The 10,513-nt window shown below is 47.2% G+C and overlaps 1 protein-coding gene across 3 annotated transcripts in view; it reads right to left on the bottom strand.

Annotated features, from left to right (window-relative positions):
- Positions 1–10,513, bottom strand: part of LOC113450112 (complement C4-B-like) — a 104,386-nt gene that overhangs the window by 71,731 nt on the left and 22,142 nt on the right. For all 3 annotated transcript variants that reach the window (XM_087928494.1, XM_087928492.1, XM_026721265.2), the window contains exons 8-10: positions 9,437–9,542; positions 4,784–4,907; positions 292–407 (exon numbers count right to left, since the gene is read on the bottom strand). In XM_087928494.1, coding sequence (XP_087784620.1) covers positions 292–407; positions 4,784–4,907; positions 9,437–9,542 — 346 coding nt within the window. The remainder of the gene's footprint in view (positions 1–291; positions 408–4,783; positions 4,908–9,436; positions 9,543–10,513) is intronic.

The raw sequence follows: 10,513 nt of genomic DNA, 5'->3' as shown, positions 1-10,513 counted from the left end.
GATGCAGAACACTCATCAGAGCGTTACCCAGACTCCAGGACTGGCCCATGTTCTTCCCCAACCTCCTCACTGTCCGAGTCTGTTGCCAGTTCCGCTGGCCGCTGGCGGGCCACAATAGCCACCTTCATTTCTAGCTGTGTTACATGCCAGTGTCAAGCTGCTGAAGTGTGCAAAAAACCCAGTGTTTGGAATTCCGAAATGTGAAGGACAACCAGAATCAACATGCATCCATTCTGACAACCACACCGCCCATGTTGGATGATGAACAGAGCAGAAAAACACAGCACATACCAGCACTTCGTACGGAGCACTGGGCACAAAATAACGCTTGGTTTTCGACAGGTCCACTGAATAAGGCGATGATATGAATTTCACCGAGGTGAGTTCTTGTTCCTCCAGTTCTCCACCTAGGAGAATGAAGAAAAGGTCAACAAGCCACCCGTAAACTTAACCAAGTATTGCAGAGACGCTGAAGTCCCAGGTTAGATGAGAAGAAGGTTAACCAATCAGTAACATTTACAGGGAGACCTCGACTTCGTTTGGTGACCATTCAAAGCTACAATGGCACTGAAAAATGTGACTTAGGACCATTTTTCACACTTACGACCATTGCAGCATCCCCACGGTCATGTGATCAGGATTAGGATGTTTGGCAACTGGTTCGTATTTATGGCAGTTGCAGTGTCCTGGGGTCATGTGATCTCCTTTTGTGACCTTGTGACAAGCAAATTCACTGGGGAAGCCAGATTCATTTCACAACTGTGTTGCTAACTTAACAGCCGCAGTGATTCGCTTCACAGCTATGGCAAGAAAGGCCGTAACATGGGGAAAAACTCACTTAACAACAGTGGTGGGATTCAGTCAGGTCGCACCACTTTGTGAGAACCGGTTGTTAACTTTCTGAGCAGTTTGGAGAACTGGCTGTTGGAAGAACGTAATAGGTCAGAGAACCTGTTGTTAAATTATTTGAATCCCACCACCACTGCTTAACAACCGTCTCGCTTAGCAACAGAAATTTTGGGCTCAATTATGGCCATAAATTAAGGATTACCTACATTTGCTTTGTTCAGTCTGGCTGATTTGAAACAATGAGAACAGTGGGAAACAAACAACATTTGTTAAACAAGCCCAGATTGACTGAGTTTATATACCACATTCAGCTACAAATTCTGGTTTATAAATCACAGTGGCCGGATTCATTCTATACTCTCAACTCTCAACCAAATTCTCAACTGGAGGCTAAAACATATGAAGAACGGTGGCAGAAATTGGGTATGCCTACTTTGATGAAAAGAAGGACTAGGGAAGACATGATAGCAGTCTTCCAATATCTCAGGGGCTGCCACAAAGAAGAGGGAGTCAAGCTATTCTCCAAAGCACCCAAGGGGAGGACAAGAAGCAATGGGTGGAAACTAATCAAGGAGAGAAGCAACTTAGAACTAAGGAGACATTTCTTGACAGTGAGCAAAATTAATCATTAAATGTCTTGAGTCTAGAAGTTGTGAAGGCTCCAACACTAGAAGTTTTTAAAAAGATGTTGGATAACCATTTGTCTGAAGTGGTGTGGAGGAGTGGTGGCTAACCTTTTTGGGCTCCTGTGCCAAAAATTGTGTGCACACTTGTGCTTGCGCGCTTGCCTGTCAGCAGCCAGAAGGCAATGTACCCGCCCCCCCAAACCCCCTGCACTTGCGCGCACAATTCCCCACCCCCTTAACCTGCACTGTTCCTTCCAGCTGATTTTCGGCCCATTTGAGGCCTTTTTCAGCCTCCCAGAGGCTTGAGGAAAGCCTGTGCAGCCTTTGCAGGCCGAAAAATGGGCCCGTTTCATCACTTCAGGTATCTCTGGAAATACAGGAAGTGACAAAACGGGCCTATTTTTCAGCCTGCAAAGGATGCACAAGCTTTCCTCAAGCCTCTGGGAGGCCGGAAAAAGGCCTCAAAAGGGCCGAAAATCAGCTGGGAGGTGAGTTTGCCATAGGTTCGCCATCACAGGTGTAGAGTTTCCTGCCTAGGCAGGGGGTTGGACTAGAAGACTTCCAAGGTCCCTTCCTTCTATTCTATTCTATTCTATTCTATTCTATTCTATTCTATTCTATTCTATTCCATTCTATTCTATTCCATTCCATTCCATTCCATTCCATTCCATTCCATTCCATTCCATTCCATTCTAAATAACTACATTATGGTTTAGCAGTGTGTGTGTGAATCCCTGCTTCTAGGGATAAAATGAGCTGGGGCAGTCAGTGGGTCAGTCCCATTGTATGAAAGAGGTGACACAGCTTTACTTTCGCATGAAGGCTTTCAAACCAGTCTTTTAATTGTGCAGTGGTTTTGCCCCGTTGACAGATTTTATAAAGGGTCCAGAGACTGCATTGTCTCCTGTCTATAGGATTTCCCGTACCTTCTCTCGCCATTTTTCTTATCGCTGGAAAATGGCTAAGAAAGGAAAGGCAGGTAGAGGAGGGTAAAAAAATAGGTCAGAAACAGGTCCGTTTTTAGCCTCTAGAGCAGTGGTCCCCAACCTTTTCTGTACCACGGCTCGGTACAACTGATCCACCGACCGGTACCAGCATCAGCACGCACGACCAAGGCAAGGCGAGCTGAGCGACCAGCCAGCCAGCCGTCCCCCGCTTCTTCCCGCCACCTTCAAGTCCTCCTTTGTACCTTCTCGCGGTCGATGGGCTTTTCGGGCTCTTTCTTAATCTCCTCAGTAACGTCATTGGGACTTCGCTCGAAGCTACCCCCGATGAAACTAAGGTGCGAGGATTCCTTCAGCACCCAAACACCACTTTCCAACCGACAAGCTCACCTGGAAGCACTTTCTCAAGCGCCGTCGAAACAAGATGGCGGCACCTAAGCAAAATAGGCGGCCCGGTACAAAATGATCCACGGACTGGTACCAGACCGGGGCCCGGTGGTTGGGGACCACTGCTCTAGAGGGCTTCCGGAGGCCGGGGGAAGCTGTTTTCGCCCTCCCAGAGGCTCAAGGAAAGACTCCGAAGCTTGGGAAGGGTGAAAACACCCCCCCCACACACACCATGGTGCAGGAGGCCAACTAGGCCACGCCACCATGGCCACGCCCTCCCAGCAACCGGGTAGAGAACCAGTTGCTGATATTTTTGAAGCCCACCCCCGGTGCCAGAGTAACTTCAAACAGTCACTAAATGAACTGTTTATAAGTAAAGGACTCCCCGTGCTATTCTTGAGCTGGGCTATAAGAACAGAATCTTGCAAATCTGATTGTCCTCCTCCTTCTTATACTCCGGTGAATTAGGGAGGTCTCTGTCTGAGCCATTTCTCAATGTTCTCTGGGCATTCAGAACTTAAAAACGTTTTAACCTTTCTTGTCTTGGCAACAGGGCCTGCCTATTTCCCTCAAAGTTGTCTTCCTTATCTCCACAGAGGTTCTCCAAGAATAGCCTGGGAGTCAAAACACACATTAGATCAGTGGGGTCAAACTCAAGGCCAGGGGCCAGATCCGGCCCACGGGATGCTTAGATCTGGCCCGTGGGGCTGCCTGGAAACAGAGGACCGGCCTGCGATGCCTCTGCCAGTGAAACCAGAGGCCATCTCAGATGAAAACAGAGCTCATGAGGGCTATGTGAGGCCCTCCCGAGCTCCATTTTCGCTGGCAGAGGGTTGCAGGAGGCCGTTGCAGCTGGAAACGGAGCTTGGGAGCCCATTTTCGCTGGCGGAGCACTCGGACCGCTAAAGGCGCCCCCGACACAAGTGACATCAAGCTGCCCAGGCCCCCTGGCCACGCCCCTCCCAGTCCTCCCAAGGTAAAACACAACCCTGATGTGGCCCTCAATGAAATCAAGTTTGACACCCCTGCGTTAGATGTAAGCCGTGGCCAATTCAGCACTGCAGCCAAGAAAATTCCCAGGGATGTGTCTGTGAAACCACAACTCGAAGGAGATGGTCCTTTTTTTTAAAAAAACAACAACTTATGGGCTACCACTAATATTTATTATTCTTGTTTAAGACCAGCTAGGCCTTGAGATTCTATCACCGAGCTCTAAGCCCAGTCCTCCACCCACAATAAGGCTATGTGTCCTAAGTAATAAAGTTTAACAATTGACAAACAAGTCTCTGGCCTGTCTGTAGATCGCTTCTTGTCAGTAGCTTATGAAGCCATCATGTTTCATTTTTGCTACGCTGCTCTCCTTTCATTAAACAAGGAAGTGAAGATGGAATAATTTCCTTTCTATTCCCTCTCTGACAGCATAAGTAAATCAAGTAACCCTGACAATACTCTTCTACAAAGCCCTAAAGAATAAATTTACGTAATACCACCTGACAGCAGTCCTTCTCACAGGTGTTGGCTAAAAAGTAATATAAATTTAGCACAAGCAAAGGAAGCTTCTCCCTTGCCACCATGAAAGCCTTGAAAAGCATAAACAATCCCAGCCCGTGTGGAATACAAAACACCCTTCCACCTTTATTTCTCCTTTATTGGTACTCTTCCACTATCTGATGTGCTCAAGATATCCGCTGCAAACCTAATACATTTGTAAGGGACAGAACTGGATAAAGCATTTGGTACAGTGGTACCTTGCTACTCATTGTTAATCGGTTCTGGGAGCCGTGACGAATTCCAAAAGTACCAAACGATTTTTTTCCCCATAAGGGATAATATTAGTGAATCACAAGACAGCTGACACAAACAGGTTCTAGCTTGTGTGTTGATTACTAAACAAACAATGAGGACCGGGACAAAATGTTCCCGTCAAAATGAGCACCAAATTCAATGAGTTTCAAAGCTGTTGAGTATCAAACTTACTTGCTGTCTCTATGACGGAGGCTGCGATGTAAAGGGATGTCCCAACAAGGTCCTGCAGGGGGCGCCCCACTTTCTCTCTGAGAAAACTGTGCTGCAAGACCAGCGAGCCTTCACCATCCTCGATCTGAAACAGGGCAAGTTAGGATGGGGTTAAGGTCTAAAAATCACACCTGGTGTATGCATGTTACCACAGATACCATTCGGCCAGGACTGAGATCCAGAAACAACGGAAATTTTAGGCTCTGTTTTGTTCGTAGGTCGAGGACTGCCTGTTCCTGTTCAGCTTTAGCTATAAATTCCACAGATTCACGTCAATCGTGTGATGGGCGGGGTATATATTTGATTAGTAAGTTAATAAGGAAGCATGTTAAGTTCAAAGCGGGCCCTGATTGCCACTTCTATGTAGTAATCAAGGCACCCAGAGCCTGTTTTGAAGTTAGCATGTTTATTTATTGAGACTATGAGCTCTAATGCTGCTTTAGGGTGGCTTTGGGCCAGTCCCTCCCTCTCAGCCAGGGATGGTCTTCAAAATTTTTTAGCAACCGGTTCTCTGCCCGGTTGCTGGGTGGGCGTGGCCAGGGTGGGCGTGGCCTAGTTGGCCTCCTGCACCATGGTGGGGGGGGGGGCTTTTTGCCCTCCCCGGATTCCCGAGGCTTTTCTTGAGCCTCCAGGAGGGTGAAAATGGCCTCCCCAGGCTCTGGAGGCTCTCTGGAAGCTGGAAACGGGCCCATTTCCGGCCTTCCCGAACTTCCGGGAGGCCTGTTTTTCCGCCGTCCCTGAGCCTTACCTGCATCCAAAACCGGCTGCGTGGGGGCTCCTGGGAGGAGAGGTGTCGGCAGGCCCAACCAGAAATGGGATTTGAGGGTTCTCTAAACTGCACAGAATTTTAGCTAGGGGCTCTTCCGAACCCCTGCGAACCCCCAGAAGTCCACCTCTGCTCTCAGCTCCAGGAAGGAGGAGGAGGAGGAGGAGGTAAGGACAGACCCCTTCCAAAAATGTACCTGAGAAAATTACACCAGGACTTGTCCAGGCAATCGCCAAGAAATCAACATCTACCTGACCCACGTGAGTAGGGAGGCAAGGAACGTTACGGGTCCCATCCCCTAAGGAGATACACCTGGTGGGAGCCAGAAGAAGGAAGGGCCTTCTTGTGGTGGCTCCCTCCCTCTGGAGCATCATCCCTGAAGAGATTAGAATGGCCCCCTCTCTAACACTCTTTCGGAAGGCCTTGAAGACGTGGTTCTGCCAGCAGACCTGGGGACCCAGAGTGGGATGATGCCCATTAAATGGCTCATATGAATGTGTGTTATGGCTGGGGTGGAACAGGGTGGGGGTGGGTTATTATTTTATTGTTTTTCTTTTTATTTCTTTTATGTGATGTTTTTATAGCCTTGCAAGCCACCTTGAGTTGCCATGTGCGAGTAGGCGACAATATAAATTTTTCCAAATAAAATAAATTGACTTGAAGGCATCAAAAGAAAACTAGGACATCTACAATATGGCTTATATGTGAACCCCAGACACTGTGATTTGTGAATGGGTTTAGGGTAGCGGTGGGCTGCTACCGGTTCTCCCTGGTTCGGGAGAACCCGTAGCTCATTTTATGGCCGTTTTATGGCTGGTTCGACAAACCAGCAAATCCCACCCCTGGCTGACCCCACCCATCTTGCTCCACCTCTTCCAGGAATCCCCACGCAGCCCATTTTGGATCCCAGGTAAGTACAGGGCCTGCGTGGAGACTCGGGGAGAGTGAAAAACTGGCCTCCCGGAGGCTCTGGAAGGCCAGAAACAGGCCCGTTTCTGGCCTCTGGAGGGTCTCCAGAGTTCGGGGAGGCTGTTTTTGCCCTCCTGGAGGCTCAAGGAAAGCCTTCGGAGGCCAGGGAGGGTGAAAAATGGGTCTATTGGAAGTTCCAGAAGGCCGGAAATGGGCCCATTTCCAGCCTCCAGAGGGCCTCCGGAACCCAGAGAGGCCGTTTTGGCCCTCCTGGAGGGTCAAGGAAAGCCCGCCTCCATTATGGTGCAGGATGCTGACTAGGCCACGCCCACCATGGCCACGCCCATCTAGCAACAGGGCAGAGAGCCAGTTGCTAAAATTTTTGAAGCCCACCCCGGTTTAGGGTTTAGCGAGTGGTGGAAATCCAACCCATGGTGGTTTACCCAATAAACTATGTTTAAATAAACTAGAGCTGTGGGTAAAAGGTGAACCTGGCCAACATTGCCTTTATGACTTGCTCAGTTCCAGGTCAGGTTCTTGTCCGAAGGGATTACTATTAAGGATTTAGCCTGTTTGCGTCATATAATATTATATATGGGAATATGCATACTTATTTATTTGTTTATTTGTTTATTTATTTGTCATGTTTATGTACTGTATATTTGAGGTTTGAGAGCTATACGCGAAGAAATGTCATTTTAATGTATGCCGATTAGGTGTACATTCAAAGCGACAATAAAGTTATTCTAAGTTCTCCAAGGCTAAATTTAGCCTGTATCTGTTTTCACATTCAGGTTTCAGACATGGGCATATAAAGGTAAAAGTAAAACATTTGTGTCTGACCGTAAGAAGTCATGATGCTTATCTTTGTTTCTTAGCCAAGGCAGCCAGCATTGTACAAAGATACTTCCGTGGTCATTTGGTGGCATGTTTATACACCGAGGCACACGGAATGCTGTTACTTTCCATTGAAGTGGTACCTATTTATCAATTCGCATTTGCATGCTTTTGAGAACTGCTGGATTGGCAAACCCTCACGTGGTACTTGGGTCTCAAAGCGTCAACCTTCTTGTTGACAAGTCCAGCATCTTAACCACTAGGCCTAGTGGATACGGTATCATGCCTAGTGGATACGGTATATGGTGCATATACCATAAGGCGGGGGTGGGCAAACTACGGCCCACAGGCCGCATCCGGCCCGTTGGTCTGTCCAATCCGGTCTGCCCCTGAAAAAAAATCAGTGGGTGTGGCGTATTTCCCTGCGCCGCGTGGCCCCCAAAGCTGCAAAACAGTGCGGAGCGCTCTCGGGGTAGGAAAGAAAAGAAGAACTTTGCAAAGGCCTCGGCTGGGAGTTTGAAATCACCTTCGAGTGCGACCTCTCCGAAGGTGAGCCTCCGCCAATCCTCCTTCTTTTTCCGGGGCTTCCAGGCTTAAACTTTGCAAAGGCAAAGTTTGCAGGCGGGAGCGTGTTCCCGCCGAGGAGCGGGAAGGGTTCCGCCCGGCGGGCGGGTGGGCTGCTTGGGGCCACCTAAAGCTAGGCCGCTGCTGGTGGAGCCTTGCCCTGCCTTGGTGCCCCGTTTCCCGGCTCGGTGGTCCTGCTCAGGCGGCACTTTAAAAGCCCTCCTCCTCGCGTATGTGCCCGACGAGCCGCTCACCACGACGGCGGCTCCCAGCAACTTGCAGCGTCCTTTTTCCTCGCAGGCGCTCGCGCCTAGACCTGAGCCATGCAGCGGAGGGGAAACCCGGAGCGCCGTCAGGTCGCCTCCTCCAGGGCCCATTATAAAATGCAGCAAATTATAAATAAGATATATATATATATATATATATATATATATATATATATATATATATATATTAATATTCTTATATATAATTTGCTGCATTTTATAATGGGCCCTCTATAATGGCCTTTAGTAAAATTGGTTCGGCCCTCGAATGCAGATCTGATTTTCCATGTGGCCCCCGACAGAAATTAATTGCCCACCCTGCCATAAGGGATAATATTAACAGAAAGATAAAGGTGAGCAACTGCAAGCACATTACTTTCACTGTTGAATAGTAGCTATTGAATCGTGTGCTAAGCGCAGGGGTGGGATGCTACCGGTTCTATAGAACCAGTAGCTCTGAAGAGCAGCAGATACTGAATCGGTTCTGTGTTTGCTGCTGTTTGGCCCACCCGCCCTCCTGGGCTCTTACCTGTCCTTTATTTCCTGCTTTTTCAAGCTCATTTCAAGGTTGAAAAAGCAGGAAAAAAGAGGCTTTTCAAACACTACGCACCCACGCGCAACGCTTTTCAGCTGTCCGGGCAGCACAGCTGATGTTTATTTTACACACACGCGCAGCGTGTAAGGAGACTACACAAAACGTAGTCACCAAACCGGTAGTAACACTGGTTGAATCCCACCCCTGGCTAAGCGTGCACTATTTAAATCAAACAATTAAACATTTTTTTAAAAAAAAACCTATTACATTTGTCCCATCCCAGTCCACAAAAATGCATTCCTGCAGGGAAGGATATATCAAATGATGGAGTTGTAAAATGAAATCTGATCAGCTCCTATCTTGTTTGGCTTCAGGAAATCATTAAAAAACGGAATTGTTTAAGGAGGCCCTTGATTTATAGATGTTGCCATCTGCTTTTATCGCTGTTTGGTTGATGGTTTTATGATTTTAGTTACCGTTTAATTTTGGGGAAATTTAGTGGGGAAGCTGCTGAAAGTTTATTGATTGTAACTGTATCACGGACATTTTTTGTTTCTGATTTTGTAATCTGGAGTCCCCGTTTGTAAACTTGGATGGTTATATAAATTTGTTTAATAACTAAGTATTAAAGAAATAAACCTGCTGAGAGACTTGAGGGCAGGCAACAAATAAAATAAAATAAAATAAAGCAGAGCAGAGCAGAGCAAAGCAAAGTAAAATAAAATAACGTATCTTACCTTGATTTGATATTTCAGTCCTGAGATATAAACCTTTTCCTTGTTCTCACCCATCACACCAAATCGCACATACGCTGTACCAGTGACCCCTTTCCCATAGAAAAAACTGTCGGAGAAGCCAAGAAAAAAAAAACATAATTAACTTATAATAAATAAGGAATAAAAGCTGTGGGTGACCAGAAAAAAAAAGATGTTGCCTTCATCTAATCCACACCAGGAAGGGATCTTTCTGATTGATGATGTGATACCCAGTTGATGTTACCTCTTAAGCAACCCCATGGTCAGGCTTTTCTCCATGAGGATCATCTGTCCCTAACCTGGTCCTTCAGGTTTTGCAACTGTGTCCCTCATCACCGCTATAACTGAGTCTGTCCACCTTTGGTTGTTCTCTTCTCCCCTTTCCTTCCACCTTTTCCAGCATTAGGAACTTCTTGCTGGATAGTTAGAATTATGCCACCCTGGCTGCTGGTGATTTTCTTTAATCAAACGATGTTATAACACGCTCCTTTTTTGCAGTATAATCTTTAAGATACCCAAGAACAAGAAATATTAACCTTCCCTTTTCCTTTCCTTCCATCAATCTACACGCTTTCCTTTCCTTTCCTTTCCTTTCCTTTCCTTTCCTTTCCCTTCATTAATCCACACACCTCTCCTCTCCTTCCTTCTCTCCTCTCCTCCCTTCCCCTTTTCCCTCCTTCCATTAATCCACACACCTTCCTCCTTTCCTTTCCTTTCCTTTCCTTTCCTTTCCTTTCCTTTCATTAATCCACACACCTCTCCTCTCCTTCCTTCTCTCTCTCCCCTCCCCTTTCCCTCCTTCCATTAATCCACACACCTTCCTCCTTTCCTTTCCTTTCCTTTCCTTTCCTTTCCTTTCCTTTTCCTTTCCTTTCATTAATCCACACACCTCTCTCTCTCCTTCCTTCTCTCTCTCCTCTCCTCCTTCCCCTTTTCCCTCCTTCCATTAATCCACACACCTTCCTCCTTTCCTTTCCTTTCCTTTCCTTTCATTAATCCACACACCTCTCCTCTCCTTCCTTCTCTCTCCTCCCTCCCCTTTTCCCTCCTTCCATTAAT

This window comes from Pseudonaja textilis, chromosome 2 (assembly GCF_049901715.1).
Source record: "Pseudonaja textilis isolate UNSWEBS1 chromosome 2, rPseTex1.2, whole genome shotgun sequence".
NCBI lineage: Eukaryota > Metazoa > Chordata > Lepidosauria > Squamata > Elapidae > Pseudonaja > Pseudonaja textilis.
Note: the sequence above shows the minus strand (reverse complement) of the source record. Positions and strands in the feature narration are given on the sequence as shown.